At 42.4% G+C, this 21,086-nt stretch overlaps 1 protein-coding gene across 2 annotated transcripts in view; it reads right to left on the bottom strand.

Moving 5' to 3' along the window:
* zgc:136971 (S9 family peptidase) overlaps positions 1-6,314 on the bottom strand; it is a 46,428-nt gene extending 40,114 nt beyond the window's left edge. For both annotated transcript variants that reach the window (XM_034171767.1, XM_034171768.1), the window contains exon 1: positions 6,022-6,314. In XM_034171767.1, coding sequence (XP_034027658.1) covers positions 6,022-6,139 — 118 coding nt within the window. In that variant the 5' untranslated portion in view covers positions 6,140-6,314. The remainder of the gene's footprint in view (positions 1-6,021) is intronic.
* Positions 6,315-21,086: the final 14,772 nt, after the last annotated feature.

Genomic DNA, 21,086 nt, shown 5'->3' with positions numbered 1-21,086 from the left:
CCATCTTATCTTAGGGACCTCGTAGTACCATATCACCCCAATAGAGCGCTTCGCTCTCAGACTGCAGGCTTACTTGTAGTTCCTAGGGTTTGTAAGAGTAGAATGGGAGGCAGAGCCTTCAGCTTTCAGGCTCTTCTCCTGTGGAACCAGCTCCCAATTCAGATCAGGGAGACAGACACCCTCTCTACTTTTAAGATTAGGCTTAAAACTTTCCTTTTTGCTAAAGCTTATAGTTAGGGCTGGATCAGGTGACCCTGAACCATCCCTTAGTTATGCTGCTATAGACGTAGACTGCTGGGGGGTTCCCATGATGCACTGTTTCTTTCTCTTTTTGCTCTGTATGCACCACTCTGCATTTAATCATTAGTGATCGATCTCTGCTCCCCTCCACAGCATGTCTTTTTCCTGGTTCTCTCCCTCAGCCCCAACCAGTCCCAGCAGAGGACTGCCCCTCCCTGAGCCTGGTTCTGCTGGAGGTCCTGTTAAAAGGGAGTTTTTCCTTCCCACTGTAGCCAAGTGCTTGCTCACAGGGGGTCGTTTTGACCGTTGGGGTTTTACATAATTATTGTATGGCCTTGCCTTACAATATAAAGGGCCTTGGGGCAACTGTTTGTTGTGATTTGGCGCTATATAAAAAAATTGATTGATTGATATCTGGAAATTTTTAGGTAAACTGTCACAAATTGATGCAGTTTGTAGTTCAGGACCTGCAGCATCACGAAAAAAGTGAAATTTGGTCAAAGAGAATAAAGTACCAAGAGGCGACACACAATAGAACGCCCATAGCAACGGAATCCCCCCAAGGCTTCGTTTTACTCCCGCCATATTGGACTGTTTTAAACCCGTCAGAGTCACACAGTCTGTGATCAGAATCACACAGTGTGTGATCACAGTCACACAGTCTGTGATCAGAATCACACAGTGTGTGGTCAGAGTCACACAGTGTGTGGTCAGAGTCACACAGTCTGTGATCAGAATCACACAGTCTGTGGTCAGAGTCACACAGTCTGTGGTCAGAATCACACAGTGTGTGGTCAGAGTCACACAGTCTGTGATCAGAGTCACACAGTGTGTGGTCAGAATCACACAGTGTGTGATCAGAGTCACACAGTCTGTGGTCAGAGTCACACAGTCTGTGATCAGAATCACACAGTGTGTGGTCAGAGTCACACAGTCTGTGGTCAGAGTCACACAGTCTGTGATCAGAATCACACAGTGTGTGGTCAGAGTCACACAGTGTGTGGTCAGAATCACACAGTCTGTGGTCAGAGTCACACAGTGTGTGATCAGAATCACACAGTCTGTGATCAGAATCACACAGTGTGTGGTCAGAGTCACACAGTGTGTGTGATCAGAGTCACACAGTCTGTGGTCAGAGTCACACAGTGTGTGATCAGAATCACACAGTCTGTGATCAGAGTCACACAGTCTGTGGTCAGAGTCACACAGTCTGTGATCAGAGTCACACAGTCTGTGATCAGAGTCACACAGTCTGTGGTCAGAGTCACACAGTGTGTGATCAGAATCACACAGTGTGTGATCAGAGTCACACAGTGTGTGATCAGAGTCACACAGTCTGTGGTCAGAGTCACACAGTCTGTGGTCAGAGTCACACAGTGTGTGATCAGAGTCACACAGTGTGTGGTCAGAGTCACACAGTCTGTGATCAGAGTCACACAGTCTGTGGTCAGAGTCACACAGTGTGTGATCAGAATCACACAGTGTGTGATCAGAGTCACACAGTGTGTGGTCAGAGTCACACAGTGTGTGGTCAGAGTCACACAGTCTGTGGTCAGAGTCACACAGTGTGTGATCAGAATCACACAGTCTGTGATCAGAATCACACAGTGTGTGGTCAGAGTCACACACTGTGTGATCAGAATCACACAGTCTGTGATCAGAATCACACAGTGTGTGGTCAGAGTCACACAGTGTGTGCTCAGAATCACACAGTGTGTGCTCAGAATCACAGTCTGTGATCAGAGTCACACAGTCTGTGATCAGAATCACACAGTGTGTGGTCAGAATCACACAGTCTGTGATCAGAGTCACACAGTCTGTGATCAGAATCACACAGTGTGTGATCAGAGTCACACAGTGTGTGGTCAGAGTCACACAGTGTGTGATCAGAGTCACACAGTGTGTGATCAGAGTCACACAGTCTGTGATCAGAACCACACAGTCTGTGATCAGACCCACACAGTGTGTGATCAGAGTCACACAGTCTGTGGTCAGAATCACACCGTCTGTGGTCAGAGTCACACCGTCTGTGGTCAGAATCACACAGTTTGTGGTCAGAGTCACACAGTGTGTGGTCAGAGTCACACAGTGTGTGGTCAGAATCACAGTGTGTGGTCAGAGTCACACAGTCTGTGATCAGAATCACACAGTGTGTGATCAGAGTCACACAGTCTGTGATCAGAACCACACAGTCTGTGATCAGACCCACACAGTCTGTGATCAGAGTCACACAGTCTGTGGTCAGAATCACACCGTCTGTGGTCAGAGTCACACGGTCTGTGGTCAGAATCACACAGTTTGTGGTCAGAGTCACACAGTGTGTGGTCAGAGTCACACAGTGTGTGGTCAGAATCACACCGTCTGTGATCAGAATCACACAGTGTGTGGTCAGGGTCACACAGTGTGTGGTCAGAATCACACAGTGTGTGGTCAGAGTCACACAGTCTGTGATCAGAATCACACAGTGTGTGATCAGAGTCACACTATCTGTGATCAGAGTCACACAGTCTGTGATCAGAACCACACATTCTGTGATCAGACCCACACAGTCTGTGATCAGAGTCACACAGTCTGTGGTCAGAATCACACAGTCTGTGGTCAGAGTCACACGGTCTGTGGTCAGAATCACACAGTTTGTGGTCAGAGTCACACGGTCTGTGGTCAGACCCACACAGTCTGTGGTCAGAGTCACACAGTCTGTGATCAGAATCACACAGTCTGTGGTCAGACCCACACAGTCTGTGGTCAGAGTCACATAGTCTGTGATGAGAGTCACACAGTCTGTGGTCAGACCCACACAGTCTGTGGTCAAAGTCACACAGTCTGTGGTCAGACCCACACAGTCTGTGGTCAGAATCACACAGTCTGTGGTCAGAGTCACACAGTCTGTGGTCAGAGTCACACAGTCTGTGGTCAGAATCACAGTTTGTGGTCAGAGTCACACGGTCTGTGGTCAGAATCACACGGTCTGTGGTCAGAGTCACACGGTCTGTGATCAGAATCACACAGTCTGTGGTCAGAATCACACAGTCTGTGGTCAGACCCACACAGTCTGTGATCAGAGTCACACAGTCTGTGGTCAGAATCACACAGTATGTGGTCAGACCCACACAGTCTGTGGTCAGAGTCACACAGTCTGTGATCAGAACCACACAGTCTGTGGTCAGACCCACACAGTCTGTAATCAGAACCACACAGTCTGTGGTCAGAATCACACAGTCTGTGGTCAGACCCACACAGTCTGTGGTCAGAGTCACACAGTCTGTGGTCAGAATCACACAGTCTGTGATCAGAATTACACAGTCTGTGGTCAGACCCACACAGTCTGAGGTCAGACCCACACAGTCTGTGGTCAGACCCACACAGTCTGTGGTCAGAATCACACAGTCTGTGATCAGACCCACACAGTCTGTGGTCAGACCCACACAGTCTGTGGTCAGACCCACACAGTCTGTGGTCAGAATCACAGAGTCTGTGGTCAGAATCACACAGTCTGTGATCAGAATTACACAGTCTGTGGTCAGACCCACACAGTCTGTGGTCAGACCCACACAGTCTGTGGTCAGAATCACAGAGTCTGTGGTCAGAATCACACAGTCTGTGATCAGACCCACACAGTCTGTGATCAGACCCATACAGTCTGTGGTCAGACCCACACAGTCTGTGGTCAGACCCACACAGTCTGTGGTCAGAATCACAGAGTCTGTGGTCAGAATCACACAGTCTGTGATCAGACCCACACAGTCTGTGGTCAGACCCACACAGTCTGTGGTCAGACCACATGATGTGGTTGACGAAAGAAGCCAAGATCACCCCAGCTGTTGCAGAAGTGAACTTTTTGTCTTTTCCTGCTTTCATACTTTGGATAAGTAAATTAAGTACATTAATACATGGCCGGTCTTAACACGATCATAACATGTAATGAGCCCCCAATGCCACAGACAAACCAAACTGTTTGTGCAAACTGTCCACATCCATAAAATGATGATCTGATGATTGACGGCACTGTGACGCTTCTTCGGAACTCAAAGCTGTCGTTGGAATATTCCTCTTTACTTTGCATGTGTGTTGCTTCGTGTTGGTCATTAGAGTGTGAGTTTTCTGAACTGAGGTTCACATTTCTGTCTGAACCAGACGCTGTTAACGTCTCTATTTCCATTCTAAACAAATCCACGGACAGCAAACCGGAAGAGTTGCTGTTAGATCCTGTATTTAAATTTTTTTAAATGAACAAAAATGAAGTTTACATCATTTGAAGGAGGCATGTTGGTAGCACACAGAGTAAATTAAGTTCTTTAATCTGACCTGTTGGCGTTGTTTATTTCAAAGTTAAACATCACAATTTGACAAAAACTTATCCACATAAGACATCTGGTAGTACTTTAATTCCTTATGGGGAATTAATTGCATGTGAATAACCACAGTTTTTAAAGAAGTCCCTCTGTGTTTGTTCCGGGTGCCGTTTTCAGACACCAAATCACTTATTTTAAGAGCTGAAAGTGTTTATTTAATTATTTAATTATATTAGTCACACAGGTCCCAGCATTCACCACGGCCATCCATTGCATGGAAATATAGACCTGGAATGGACGTGCGCGCCTCAATCTATTAGCGTCGTTAAACACAGGGCGCCGCCATTACTAAGGGTGGAAATGTGCAGATCATAAATAATAAACTGACCGCTTTTTTCACACTAGCGTCACTATTTCTTAACAGATTGTAATAAATGGAGGCTTGTTTTAAAGCCCTTTAAAAGCTCTTTCCAACGAACCCATGCATGTGTGGGTGAAAAAAAAAACCTTTTGTGTAATATGCAGAAATTTGGGAAATTATGACAAACTGTGCTGCTTTTCTCAGTCTATTGTTGCTATTTGTTAACAAATTTTAATAAAAGTAGGCTTGTTTTAAAGCCCTTTAATTGCCCTTTCCAATGAACCCATACATGCCTGGGTAGAAAAAAGATGTTTTATGTAAAGTGTGGAAAATTTATATATATATATATAAAATTATTATTATTTATTTATATATTTATTTTTTACATTTTTGTTTCCGTATTTGTATGCATGTGAATGCAGCTTAAAGAAAAGAACTTATGGCGTTGAGTTATAGTCTCAGTATATCGATATTAAATTGCGACACAACGACTTTAAAATAGACATTTGTTTTACATAATTACTCTACATTAAGACTACTGTACAGTTCATTTTAGTGTAGTTGATGGCGAAGCACTGGCTGCCTTTTTTCCTCTCATTTCGCTTCTGTTTAACAGGTCCCATAACTGGCTCAAGGCGCTCTCTCCACCATTAGTAATGGCCGCGTGCGCACGCTGCTTGTCACGTGACATCCATTCCAGGTCTATATTTCCATGATCCATCACATCAACAAAAATAAACCCCAATGGTAGCCTCCACAGCGCCTCCAGTGGCCACTGACTAAAGTGCATCAGAGTGTTGTCGCTTGGCGCTCCATTATTCTCTTTGATTTGTTGCAGATCTGTAAGAGGATCTGGCTCTATAACAATTATTTTCTGTGGATTATATTATCAAAAATTATTATTTTTATTATTTTTTAACCGCAAATAATGTTGCTGATCCAGCTGCAGAGGGCGCTGTTTTGTCTTTGGCAGAGGTGTGTTCACTGAGTGCTCCTCTACTTTATACATTAACTTTAAACCTGTTTTTTTGTTGTTGTTTTTTTAAACAGATGTTTGATTATTAATTAATGAAAAATAAACCAAACCAAGCTGCAGATGTTAGACTGTTACATCGGGATCATCAGAACCTGTTCTGACGGTGTAGATCCGGAGCTCCGGGAGCTGCTGCTCGCTCACAGCCGCACTCAGAGGCGCCGGCAGTCGGCTGAGCTCCACGAACAGCCCGCTGATTCCTGCGGCCTCCATCCGCGCGCAGACACACAGAGTTCCGCCAACAACCGACTGACCGCAGCGACTCACACAAACCGTGTGCGGCTCCTGGGCCGACGAGCTGTGTCCACGATCGGACCGAACCACTGGTCCCAGTTCATTCCGATCTATTGGACCGAACCACCTGAGCTCGGAGAGCAGGAGTGTAGTGGAGCGCTATCACCGCTAGAGGTCAGCAGAGGACCACAAGATTATGATTTTTGTAAATAATAACAACAACAAAAAAAATCTACATGTAACTAAAGTTCTGCTCAGGATGCAGTCCATACATGTCAACCCCTTTGAGGGTCCACCTGTATAACCAAGTGAGAAAATACATAAAATCAACACAAAATCCTTATAACCTCCAAATCGCACCAAAATCAGTTTTATTACAGTACACACAACCGCATTGCGGTATCAAATAAGTGGGTTTTTGTCCACATATTATGAGTTGCCACAATGGCATTAAAGTCAGGATCATTAGTATTTCCTCCACAGTTGAATTTCAAACAATAGAGATCTAGTATTCATGCGTCAAGCTGAATTTTATAGAACTGAATGTGTCAAATTTAGTTATTTTTTTACAGAAACAAGAACTGTGTGTCACTAATGGAAATACGAGGTCTATTAGAAAAGTATCCGACCTTATTATTTTTTTCAAAAACCATATGGATTTGAATCACGTGTGATTATATCAGACATGCTTGAAACCTCGTGTGCATGCAAGAGTTTTTTCACGCCTGTCATTCGCCTGTGAGCAGTCTTTGAGTGAGGAGTCATCCACCCTCTCGTCGTTTTTTCATTGTTTAGGAATGGCTCAGAGACTGCTGCTTTGTTTGATCGAATTTTTTTCAAAACTGTAAGGCACAACTGAGTGGACACCATTCGATAAATTCAGCTGGTTTTCGGTAAAAATTTTAACGGCTGATGAGAGATTTTGGTCTGGTAGTGTCGCCGTAAGGACGGCTCACGGCGCCTGACGGCGATCTGCGCTTCGAGGCGGCAACGTCTCGCCGTTTCAAGTTGAAAACTTCCACATTTCAGGCTCTGTTGACCCAGGAAGTCGTCAGAGAACAGAGAACTTTCAGAAGAAGTCGGCATGAGAAGTTTATTCGGACATTTTGTAATGAAAGAACGTGCGAGCAGAGTCGCATGTTGGGCCGGACCCGACCGCGGGGGGTCGCGACAGGAAAAACACCTCCGTGTTGGAAACCTTAACGGGCAAGTTGGAACATGACCAAGCTGTTAAACAATTTCTCAGTTACTCACTTGTTGAAAGCCATCAAAAGCCGCCTGAATTTTACAAATGGTTTTCAACACGGAGGTGTTTTTCCTGTCGCGGCGCACACAGATTCGCCGAGTCGTCACGGAAACGACTCGGCGAATTTGCGCGCTCGTCTTTCATTAAAAAATATCCTTAAACAGTGGAATGTCCGCATAAAGTCCTCATGCCGGCCTCTTCTGAATCTTCTCTGTTCTCTCACGACGTCCTGGGTGAATTAAGCCTTAAATTAGGATGTTTTCAGGTCGAAACAGGCCGACGACGGCGCCTGGAAGCGCTGCAGGACGTCCCGCTCTGTGGGAAGTCCTTACAGCGACAGAAACACCCAATAATCTCTCATCAGCCGTTAAACTTTTCACCAAAAATCAGCTTAATTTCTCGAATAGTGTCCACTCGGATATTCCTCACAGGTCCAGAAAAAAATTTGATAAAGAAACGCGCGCCGTCTCGAGCAGCGTGTGAAACAAAGGAATTCAGCCGAGAGGGCGGGACCACATCTCACTCAAGGCCTGCCCACAGGGAAATGACGTCACCGACACGCATGAAAAAACTCACGCATGCGCACGAGGGATCAAGCATGATTGGTGGAATCGCACGTCATTCAAATCCATATAGTTTAAAAAAAAAATAAAAGGGTCGGTTTATTGTTTAATAGACCTCGTACATTAATAAAATCATGCAAAATAAATTGAATATAATGAACAAAATAAAACATACCTCAGAACTTCATCAAGTGTATCGAAAATCGCCTCGCCAGTGCTGATGTTGCAGACTGGCATGTCGATGATCCTTGACTTTGCCCCTGTGTTTTTTAGGGATGGGTATCGATAAGATTTTATTGATATCGATACCATTATCGATTCCGCTTATCGATCCGATTCCTTATCGATTCCCTTATCGAAACCCCTTGTGAATTTTTTGTGTACTAAAAATAGGCTTTACAGATTTTCTATGTCAGCGGGTCAGAGAGCTTTTTCTTATTGTGCACCTGCTCTGTGGAACGGGTGCCCTGCGACCGTGAGACAGTCAGAGTCTGTGGACATTTTTAAGTCAAGACTTAAAGCCTATTTTTATTCTCTTTCTTATGAATAGTTTTTTATTTTTTATCTGTTTTATTCTTTTACTTCTGTTTTTAATTATGTATTTGAATTTTTTATTTTTATTTATTTATTTTCATTTTTATGTTGAACTCTTCTATGTGAGGTGCCATGAGACGGCTTTTGTTGTGATTTGGCGCTTTATAAGCCGGTTAAATTGAAACTGAATTGAAATTGAACAACATTTTGAGTTTTAAAGTAAATAAATATGAAATTGGTCACTGGATCCTTAAACTCTGGACATAATAAACTCTACATGGTGGATCCTTGATCTCTGGACATAAATAGAAATTAACAAAATCTGTAGTTTTTGTCAAAAGCATTTCCTTTCAGACATTATTGGCATGAATGTCTTTCCATATATCTGAGCTGAACTCTTGCAGCTGTGCTGTACGTCAGGATGTAATTTGTAAAGAATACAGCACGTCTCATTTTGGGAGGAAAAAAACGTTTTAGTCGATTGTAGTTTCTTGTCTGTATTACAATGTTTTAAAGACATTTCTTTTTATTTAAAGCGGCAATTTGTTTTGAAGTTATTAATTCTGACCAGACTATGTCTCGGCAGAGAGCCGCGCAGCGTTTGAAGCTGTGCCAACGGAACGGAGGACGATTCTCGTTTCTTGACTACAATAAGACAAGAGTCCCAGTTAGTGACTTTAATCCACACAAAGTGACTCACAATATTTTAATGGCTTTGAGAGGGGTTAAGAAGCGGACCTGCCGTTTCTGAAGATCAGCGAATCAAAGAACCAACGAACTAGTGGATCGAAGCATTGCTTCAATGGCTCACGCATCAAAGTGGAGTCGCGCTGCAGAAACGGTTGATTACAGACCCGCTGCAGACCAAACCCTGAATATCTGTAAGACTTTATTTGTACGTCCGTATGATTCTGAAACTTGGAAAAATCTGTATAATTTACGGAAAATCTGTATGTGTGGCAGTGCGACATCACTTTAATTATTATTATTATTATTATTATTATTACGTATTATTATTAATAATAATAGTAATAACGTAATTAGAAAACTTGAGTGACACAATAAAGGAGGGGTGGGGTTCCATTTTGGTGAAAGTGGACCTTTGTCTGTCGGGGGTCTGAGGGCCACTCAAGGCCTCCAATAAATTTTGGGATGTTGATGTCCAAGGATGTATTCCGGAAGGTTTTTGATGACTATACCCCCCCGCCCCCCCCCAATTTAATTGTACTGCTTAATATGTGTGGTATTTGTTTTTTTTTGTTTTTTTTTTTTGTGCACATTTTCACCTTTTCTTCACCTTTACCCCAAATTGATATCACAACCTACATGTTTGTTTGATAAGATTACTATCAAATCAATCAACTTTTATTTCTGTTGCCCTTTACAGCAGCCAGACAGTGTCCAAAGTGTTTTTACAGTAAAGTCAAGGAACAAGAATTCACAAAAATAAAAGCAAACACACAATAAAATTAAAGAGGCACTTGAAAACAAAACATGTCACAGCGCCACCAGGTGATAAAAGCCATTTAAAATAAATAAGTCTTGAGCATAAAAAAGTGACAGGTCAGAAAAAGTGTGTAAATCAGGAGGCAACGTGTTCCACAGTCTGGATTCAGCTATGACAAAAACACGATCACCCCAGTGTTTGTATTTTGACCTCAGAACATCTAAGTAAAGTTGACGCCTGTAGTGTCCTGTACTGTAAATGCAGAGAGTTAAAATTTCAGACAAGAAGAATGGTGGTGGTGTGGAAAAAAATTACAGTATCTAAACACAGAGAAAAATAATAATAATAGTAATAATAATAGTAAAAATATAATAAAGAAGTTTGTTTTGTCTTTATTTTGAAGGTTCCAAAACAGAGTTCAGCAGATCTGGAGGAAAAGGTGTGCAAAGGCAAAAAAGGAGCTGAAAAGTGACTGAGCAGCACATCGTTATAACAGCAAGGCAGTTGGGAGGAACCGAGGGCCTTGAAGCCCAGACAGAGAGACGACTTACACAGTAACAATGCATTTTAGGAAGTAAGATGTTGGTATAACAGTTATAGAAAGTGTCAGCTGTGGAATAAGAGCTGTTTTGTTAAACCAGAGGAGTTCTGACACAACAGAAAATTTGTCACGTGAGAACACTAAGTTCAGATGGATACAGTGTAAAATGTATAAATGGCATAACAGTGCAAGACCATTAATAGCTTTAAAAAGAAACATTAAAATCTTAAAATCAATTCTAAAATGAACTGTAAGCCAGTGGAGTGAGTAAAGTACTGGCATAATGTGCTCACTTGTGGAAGTGTTTGCAAAAAATGAGCAGCAGCATTTTGCACAAGTTGGAGGTGTGCAAGAGAAGACTAACAACCAGCATGAAAGCATGAATGACCATCTGAAGATCATGTCTACTGAGAAAGGACTTTATTTTACAACCCCAATTCCAATGAAGTTGGGACGTTGTGTTTTTTCCACTTGGGCAACGTATAAAATCACATTTCCTTCATCTACACGCCCTGTATAGAGCAGAAGGACAGTAAAGCTGACTTTTCTTTACTTTACTTTACTTTACACCCTGTGACAGATTGGTGTCCTGTCCAGGGTGGACCCTGTCTCTCACCCTGTGTCTGCTGGGACCACAGAGTCATTCTATCTATATGACATTTCAGTTATTCAAAGCAGTGTCCCATAACAACCAATCAGATTTAGTCCATGGAAAAAAATTAAGAATAATATTAAAAATAATAAATTGGGAACATTCTCAAGCTTTTAACACCTTTCTTTGTTTATTCACAAACAATTTGCACAATAACAATTTAGACAGATAGATACTTTATTGATCTCACAGAGGAGAAATTCACGTTATGTCAGCTCTTAAGAAAACACACAAGGTGGGTGTTAGAGGAAAATGTTCATCGAACAGCATGTGCAAGGATAAGCAATAATAATACTTGTAACAGTACACACCCACGTACATACCTATATATATATATATATATGATATTATTGCATGTGGTTATTTCACAGTGTTATTGTACAGTCTGACAGGAGCAGGGAGGAACGACCTGTGGTATCGTTCCTTCTTGCACTTAGGGTGCCTCAGTCTGTCACTGAACGAGCTGTTCAGCTCCACTACAGTCCAGTGCAAAGGGTGAAAGGAGTTGTTCATGATGGATTTGATGTTATATGGCTGGGGGGGCCTGGCTGCCGGTTTGTTTCTGTCTTTTGGTTTTCCTCCCAGGTGGCGTGCGTTTGGGACTGAGTGGCTGTGTTGCTGAGGCTGTCAGGACCTCACCCTGATCACCTGCGACTCATCAGGACTCACAGCTGTGGTGCATCTGGATGGATTGGAACATGTTGGCATTTAAGACTGGAGTGCACAGTGTGTATTTGCCAGAGACTCGACCTTGTGACCAGACGGGTGAGATCGTCGTCTCGGGAGCCATCTCATCGGCAGCGGATGCTGAGAACGTCCAGGTTTGATGCACAGTCTGTGAAAGAGGAGGGGGTGAGGTTTCACGCTCGTCAGCACACTTCCTGAGGTACGTTAGATTTTGTGACTAACAGTTATACAGTCAGTAAATGTGGTGTCCCTCACACCTTATTGTATTGAGCTGTTTGTTAGTCATGTATCAGCTTCCACTGCAGTGGAGTTTTGTGAACTGGATGTTCCATGCCTGCAGGTTGGGAAGCTGATCAGTAATCAAGCCAGGAAGTGTTTGCTGTTTGTACACCTTTAAGTGTTCTGTGTGTAGAGTGTGGACTCACATAATGGTTCCTTCTTTCACAGACTCGGTTGTTGCGGCCACCTGGGGGGTGTCGGCGGGGTCCTTGGGTCCGAAACAGCTTCTGGCTCCGGACCGTTAGCGCTGCTGGGAGCGCACCACGCCAGACCGCACCTTTTTGTTATTATATTATCACTGTTATGTATTAAATTCAGTTAGCCTTTGTACCGTGCTCTGCTTATTTCATACTGGGTCCTTCAAACGCTGGTCGGTTCTCCGAGCTGCGTCCGACACATAACATTTGAGCTTGGTTAACACCCTCCTCTCAGCCACCTCCTCCAGAGACTCCAGAGGACAGCCCAGGACAGAGCTGGACTTCCTGACCAGCTTGTTCAGTCTCTTCCTGTCCCGCTCTGTGCTACCCAGGGCCCAACAGACAACAGCAGAGAGGAGAGCAGAAGCTACAACAGAGTCATAAGCAGAGGCCTGCTCACTCCAAAGGCTCTCAGTCTCCTCAGGAGGTGGAGGCGACTCTGGCCTCTTTTGTACAGGGCGTCAGTGTTGTGAGTCCAGTCCAGTTTGTTGTTGAGGTGAATACCCAGTCTCTATGTCCTCCCCCTGGATGTTCACTGGTGAGTGAGGTGGTGGTTTCCTCCTGAAGTCGATCACCATCTCCTTCATCTTACTGGTGTTGAGACACAAGTGATTGTGCTCACACCAGTCCACAAAGTCCATGATGACCGATCGGTACTCCAGCTCGTTCCCCTCAGACACAGGACCCACAATGACGGAGTCATCAGAGAACTTCTGGAGGTGGCAGCTGTCCGTGTTGTAGGTGAAGTCCGAGGTGTAGAGGGTGAAGAGGAAAGGCGAGAGGACAGTGCCCTGGGGGCCCCCAGTGCTTCACCTTACCACCTCAGACTGAGAGCCGCGCAGCCGCACGTTCTGCGGACGGTCAGTGAGGTAGTCGATGGTCCAGGCGGCGAGGTGTCCATCCACACCTGCGTCCTCCAGTTTCCCCCTCAGCTGTGCCGGTCTGATAGTGTTAAAAGCGCTGGAGAAATCAAAGAACATGACTCTCACAGCGCTCCCGCCAGTCTCCAGGTGGGTGAGCACTCACTGCAGTATGTAGATGACAGTGTCATCTACCCCGATGTTGGGCCTGTAGGCGAACTTAAAGTATTTCCACACGTTGTCTTCCAAAACAGTTTCTGTCGGCTGTGACGAATCCAGATGAAAATACACAACAGGTCATATTAAAAGTTTTTATTGATGCTGGGGTCAACAGGTCGGCTTCACATGATGCAAACATGGTGCCATCTGTCGTCCCTTCAGGATTCTGCACAAGACAAAAATAAATCCCATTAGTGATCCACCAAGACAAAAAAGTATGTTCAATTATACTATTAACAACAATAACATGTCATTAATTGTGAGCAGCTGAGGTTCCAGAGGCAGGGCTGTGACACTGTTTCACAAACATTCTGTATATTCTGTTATGTGTCGACGCGGGTTGAGGAGCGGACCTGCGTCTGACGGAACCCAGCGCTAAAATAACCAGAAAGCAGTTCCAATAACAAAAACAATTTATTTTTTCACCCTCTGGTGCATAATAAAGTGTAGAAACTAAAACAGCATCATTCTGGTGGAGCGAAGGCTGGCACGCTCTCCAATCAATCAATCAACTTTTTTTTTATATAGCGCCAAATCACAACAAACAGTTGCCCCAAGGCGCTTTATATTGTAAGGCAAGGCCATACAATAATTATGAAAAACCCCAACGGTCAAAACGACCCCCTGTGAGCAAGCACTTGGCTACAGTGGGAAGGAAAAACTCCCTTTTAACAGGAAGAAACCTCCAGCAGAACCAGGCTCAGGGAGGGGCAGTCTTCTGCTGGGACTGGTTGGGGCTGAGGGAGAGAACCAGGAAAAAGACATGCTGTGGAGGGGGGCAGAGATCGATCACTAATGATTAAATGCAGAGTGATGCATACAGAGCAAAAAGAGAAAGAAACAGTGCATCATGGGAACCCCCCCACAGTCTACGTCTAAAGCAGCATAACCAAGGGATAGTCCAGGGTCACCTGATCCAGCCCTAACTATAAGCCTTAGCGAAAAGGAAAGTTTTAAGCCTAATCTTAAAAGTAGAGAGGGTATCTGTCTCCCTGATCTGAATTGGGAGCTGGTTCCACAGGAGAGGAGCCTGAAAACTGAAGGCTCTGCCTCCCATTCTACTCTTACAAACCCTAGGAACTACAAGTAAGCCTGCAGTCTGAGAGCGAAGCGCTCTAATGGGGTAATATGGTACTACGAGGTCCCTAAGATAAGATGGGACCTGATTATTCAAAACCTTATAAGTAAGAAGAAGAATTTTAAATTCTATTCTAGAATTAACAGGAAGCCAATGAAGAGAGGCCAACACGGGTGAGATATGCTCTCTCCTGCTAGTCCCCGTCAGTACTCTAGCTGCAGCATTTTGAATTAACTGAAGGCTTTTTAGGGAACTTTTAGGACAACCTGATAATAATGAATTACAATAGTCCAGCCTAGAGGAAATAAATGCATGAATTAGTTTTTCAGCATCACTCTGAGACAAGACCTTTCTGATTTTAGAGATATTGCGTAAATGCAAAAAGGCAGTCCTACATATTTGTTTAATATGCGCTTTGAATGACATATCCTGATCAAAAATGACTCCAAGATTTCTCACAGTATTACTAGAGGTCAGGGAAATGCCATCCAGAGTAAAGATCTGGTTAGACCACCATGCTTCTAAGATTTGTGGGGCCAAGTACAATAACTTCAGTTTTATCTGAGTTTAAAAGCAGGAAATTAGAGGTCATCCATGTCTTTATGTCTGTAAGACAATCCTGCAGTTTAGCTAATTGGTGTGTGTCCTCTGGCTTCATGGATAGATAAAGCTGGGTATCATCTGCGTAACAATGAAAATTTAAGCAATACCGTCTAATAATACTGCCTAAGGGAAGCATGTATAAAGTGAATAAAATTGGTCCTAGCACAGAACCTTGTGGAACTCCATAATTAACTTTAGTCTGTGAAGAAGATTCCCCATTTACATGAACAAACTGTAATCTATTAGACAAATATGATTCAAACCACCGCAGCGCAGTGCCTTTAATACCTATGACATGCTCTAATCTCTGTAATAAAATTTTATGGTCAACAGTATCAAAAGCAGCACTGAGGTCCAACAGAACAAGCACAGAGATAAGTCCACTGTCCGAAGCCAAAAGAAGATCATTTGTAACCTTCACTAATGCTGTTTCTGTACTATGATGAATTCTAAAACCTGACTGAAACTCTTCAAATAGACCATTCCTCTGCAGGTGATCAGTTAGCTGTTTTACAACTACCCTCTCAAGAATCTTTGAGAGAAAAGGAAGGTTGGAGATTGGCCTATAATTAGCTAAGATAGCTGGGTCAAGTAATGGCTTTTTAAGTAATGGTTTAATTACTGCCACCTTAAAAGCCTGTGGTACATAGCCAACTAACAAAGATAGATTGATCATATTTAAGATCGAAGCATTAAATAATGGTAGGGCTTCCTTGAGCAGCCTGGTAGGAATGGGGTCTAATAAACATGTTGATGGTTTGGATGAAGTAACTAATGAAAATAACTCAGACAGAACAATCGGAGAGAAAGAGTCTAACCAAATACCGGCATCACTGAAAGCAGCCAAAGATAACGATACATCTTTGGGATGGTTATGAGTAATTTTTTCTCTAATAGTCAAAATTTTGTTAGCAAAGAAAGTCATGAAGTCATTACTAGTTAAAGTTAATGGAATACTCAGCTCAATAGAGCTCTGACTCTTTGTCAGCCTGGCTACAGTGCTGAAAAGAAACCTGGTTGTTCTTATTTTCTTCAATTAGTGATGAGTAGAAAGATGTCCTAGCTTTACGGAGGGCTTTTTTATAGAGCAACAAACTCTTTTTCCAGGCTAAGTGAAGATCTTCTAAATTAGTGAGACGCCATTTCCTCTCCAACTTACGGGTTATCTGCTTTAAGCTACGAGTTTGTGAGTTATACCACGGAGTCAGACACTTCTGATTTAAAGCTCTCTTTTTCAGAGGAGCTACAGCATCCAAAGTTGTCTTCAATGAGGATGTAAAACTATTGACGAGATACTCTAACTCCCTTACAGAGTTTAGGTAGCTACTCTGCTCTGTGTTGGTATATGACATTAGAGAACATAAAGAAGGAATCATTTCCTTAAACCTAGTTACAGCGCTTTCTGAAAGACTTCTAGTGTAATGAAACTTATTCCCCACTGCAGGGTAGTCCATCAGGGTAAATGTAAATGTTATTAAAAAATGATCAGACAGAAGGGAGTTTTCAGGGAATACTGTTAAGTCTTCTATTTCCATACCATAAGTCAGAACAAGATCTAAGATATGATTAAAGTGGTGGGTGGACTCATTTACTTTTTGAGCAAAGCCAATAGAGTCTAATAATAGATTAAATGCAGTGTTGAGGCTGTCATTCTCAGCATCTGTGTGGATGTTAAAATCGCCCACTATAATTATCTTATCTGAGCTAAGCACTAAGTCAGACAAAAGGTCTGAAAATTCACAGAGAAACTCACAGTAACGACCAGGTGGACGATAGATAATAACAAATAAAACTGGTTTTTGGGACTTCCAATTTGGATGGACAAGACTAAGAGACAAGCTTTCAAATGAATTAAAGCTCTGTCTGGGTTTTTGATTAATTAATAAGCTGGAATGGAAGATTGCTGCTAATCCTCCACCCCGGCCCGTGCTACGAGCATTCTGACAGTTAGTGTGACTCGGGGGTGTTGACTCATTTAAACTAACATATTCATCCTGCTGTAACCAGGTTTCTGTTAGACAGAATAAATCAATACCTTGATCAATTATTATATCATTTACCAACAGCGCCCAAAAGGATCGAAGCCCGGCGCTTCTGGACTCACTGTTACCGCCAAACACCCCCCAGGTGGACACGACAAACCGACTCTCTGCGAAGGATAGAAGAGGTGAGGTAAGTCAGCAGTTACAACTAATATCCTTCAAAAGACACACACCATCAGCAACACATTCAGGTCTGTATTTTAAGCTTTATGCAAATGAGCAGCTTCTCACAACAGGTGGAGGATCACTTGTCCGCACGCCACAGCAGTGAGAAGCAAGCTGCACAATTCTCATCACAATTCAAATATACTGCGTAACGAAATACCAAGTTACTATCAACAAGTAGTCAAACAATTAATCACCTCTGATGTGTGCTGACAGCATGTGTCCCTCACCCTTCCTGCTTCACAGGCTCAATGTGTCAAACCCAGGCGCGGTCCTCAGCGTCTCACAAACGAACATCACAAGGTCGAGTTCCCGGCAATTCTGCTTGAATCACACATGGCTTAAATGCAGAACGCCATCTAATTATCTGCTTCAGCTGAAAGTCTTTAAGGTTGCATGTGAGCACCATCCACAGGTGCTACACATAATGTTGATGAGGGTGAAGGACTCTTCAGCCAGCACCTTCTCCACAGACAAATCAGTTTTCATGCCACCTGGAGAGCAAAGAAAAGAAAAGAACACCAAAATGTCCAGCCACACCCCCCCAACACACAACATATTCAGTGTCTTTGTGCCAACGTGACTGAACCCGACCCAACCTGACTATGATTTCAAAATATTTATCTGAACCCGACCCAACCCTTCGGGCCCGGATCAGGTATCCACGCTCTAATTTGCAAGGACATGTAGTCATTTTGTCAAATTCTCTGTCCTCCTCCTCCTCTGTCCAAACACACTGCAGATTCTGGAGTGATGCTGTGTGAGAGAGACATCAGTTCTTCTTTACTGTTGGACTCAGTCCTGGATGTCACAGTCGGTCCACAACGAATGAAAAAACACTTGAAGACATCAACTTCAGCTTAAACTGATCTAAATCATAGTTGCCTAATGCATCCTGATGGTAGAGCCAAAGTAAGCCCAGCCGACCAACCAGAGCCCAGAGCCGGTGGGCTTACTTTTGACCAATCACTCTGCGTCTCCAGTTTGTAAAAGTCCGGGAGGAAAGTGCGGAGCCGTCGTCGTCTCGTTAACACCAGTCTGGAGGATTTTAGAGAGCGGTGAGTGTCCAGCTCTTGATATTTTAACAGATAGATGTGTGTTACACAACGAGCACGTCCTGTATCACGGGTGTTTTACCCGCGTTAATGTGCCCTGGTCTATTTTATTGTGCTGCTATTATAAATACCGGATCCACAACAAAGACAGCGCTAAATCCCGCTTTATTCCTGACGTAAAACACAGAATAAAATAAGATTGTTCAGTTGTCAAGTTTTCTAAAATATGAGTATCTCATATTACAGTTATTACTTAACATCTGAAGATCTGATATTACAGATTTTACTTAATATATGAGCGTCTAATATTACAGTTATTATAAATATGAGTGTTTTATATTACAATTATAAATATGAGTGTTACAGTTGATTATTACATATGAGTATTACAGTTATTATAAATATATATGAGTGTCTAATATTACAGTTATTATAAATATGTCTGTTTAATATTAGTTATCATAAATATGAGTGTCTAATATTACAGTTATAAATATATGTGAGTGTGTAATATTACAGTTATTATAAATATCAATCAATCAATCAATCAACTTTTTTCTTATATAGCGCCAAATCACAACAAACAGTTGCCCCAAGGCGCTCCATATTGCAAGGCAAGGCCATACAATAATTATGAAAAACCCCAACGGTCAAAACGACCCCCTATGAGCAAGCACTTGGCCACAGTGGGAAGGAAAAACTCCCTTTTAACAGGAAGAAACCTCCAGCAGAACCAGGCTCAGGGAGGGGCAGTCTTCTGCTGAGACTGGTTGGGGCTGAGGGAAAGAACCAGGAAAAAGACATGCCGAGAAGGGGGGCAGAGATCGATCACTAATGATTAAATGCAGAGTGATGCATACGGAGCAAAAAGAGAAAGAAACAGTGCATCATGGGAACCCCCCCACAGTCTACGTCTAAACGTTATTATTACAGTTATCATAACTATGAGTGTTTAATATTACAGTTATTATAAATATGAGTGTCTAATATTAGTTATTGTAAATATGAGTGTTTTATATTACAATTATCATAAATATGAGTGTTACAGTTGAGTATTACATATGAGTATTACAGTTATTATAAATGAGTGTCTAATATTACAGTTATTACTTAACATCTGAGTATTTGATATTACAGATTTTACTTAATATATGAGCGTCTAATATTACAGTTATTATAAATATGAGTGTTTTATATTACAATTATAAATATGTGTTACAGTTGAGTATTACATATGACTATTACAGTTTTTATAAATATATATGTGTCTAATATTACAGTTATTATGTCTGTTTAATATTAGTTATCATAAATATGAGTGTCTAATATTACAGTTATAAATATATGTGAGTGTGTAATATTACAGTTATTATAAATATGAGTGTTTATTATTACAGTTATCATAACTATGAGCGTTTAATATTACAGTTATTATAAATATGAGTGTCTAATATTACAGTTATTGTAAATATGAGTGTTTTATATTACAATTATAAATATGAGTGTTACAGTTGAGTATTACATATGAGTATTACAGTTATTATAAATGAGTGTCTAATATTACAGTTATAAATATGAGTGTTTTATATTACAGTTATAAATATGAGTGTTACAGTTGAGTATTACATATGAGTATTACAGTTATTATAAATATATATGAGTGTCTAATATTACAGTTATTATAAATATGAGTGTTTAATATTAGTTATCATAAATATGAGTGTCTAATATTATAGTTATACATATATGTGAGTGTCTAATATTACAGTTATTATAAATATGAGTGTTTAATATTAGAGTTATCATAAATTTGAGTGTTTAATATTACAGGCCATGCTGCAGGAGGCGCAGAGGACCGGCGACAGCGGATGTCTCATGGTGGAGTTTGGTGACTTCAAGGGCAAGTCTATGAAGGAGGTGTTTGAGGACCCAAGCAAGGAGGCCCAGGCCCTCATCACCTACCTGAGGAAGGCAAAGGCCCGGCCCAACACCAACATGGCCGTCTTCAAGGCCTATGTACTGAAGAGGACGGCATCAGCTGCAGCCCACGTGCACACCACCACTTCACCCACTGCTGCTGCTTCAGTGCCCACTGCCACTGTGTCTGCTCCACCACCTGCTCCTCCAGTGCCCACCTCTGCAGCTGCCTCCACCTCTGCAGCCACGGTGTCTGCTCCACGGCCACAGCTGGCTGCCAGTGTGAAGGCCTTGTTAGCACGTGGGAAGCATTTATCTGCTTCACAGCTGGCCCACAAAATATTATCACCTGCCAAACCGTGTAAGTACTTTGGTTCTTTACCATGTTTAAAACTGTTACAGTTCTGTAAATGACAGAAGTGATTTTGAAACAGCTGCAGTGCCACGTTGTCCCCCTCCATCGAAGTCCACAGCGCGGAGACAACTCTTTACCTGTGGTGAGGATTGGTTCCAGGTGCAGCTCTCGTATGCATGTGTGTTGTAACGTGCTGACTGTTTGACTTTATTTTACAGACACTGCAGCTGGAGATTTTTTTGAGGAGAAGGATGACCAGGAGTTGGTGCTTGTGGCCTCACAAGTTGAGGAACAACTTCCTCAAGGTATGTACATCACAAACAATTCTTTTTATAAAAACTATTCAGTGATGAAAGTATTTTTAATGACACACAATATTCCTTTTCTTTATAATGCAGATACGTGGCACTCATCAAGTGTCTGTCTACGGTCACTCTTTGAGTGCACTTCTTCAAAGAGAGTGAGCCGTCAGCAGCTCTGGTACTG

This window comes from Thalassophryne amazonica, chromosome 6 (genome assembly GCF_902500255.1).
Source record: "Thalassophryne amazonica chromosome 6, fThaAma1.1, whole genome shotgun sequence".
NCBI classification, from domain to species: Eukaryota; Metazoa; Chordata; class Actinopteri; order Batrachoidiformes; family Batrachoididae; genus Thalassophryne; species Thalassophryne amazonica.
Note: the sequence above shows the minus strand (reverse complement) of the source record. Positions and strands in the feature narration are given on the sequence as shown.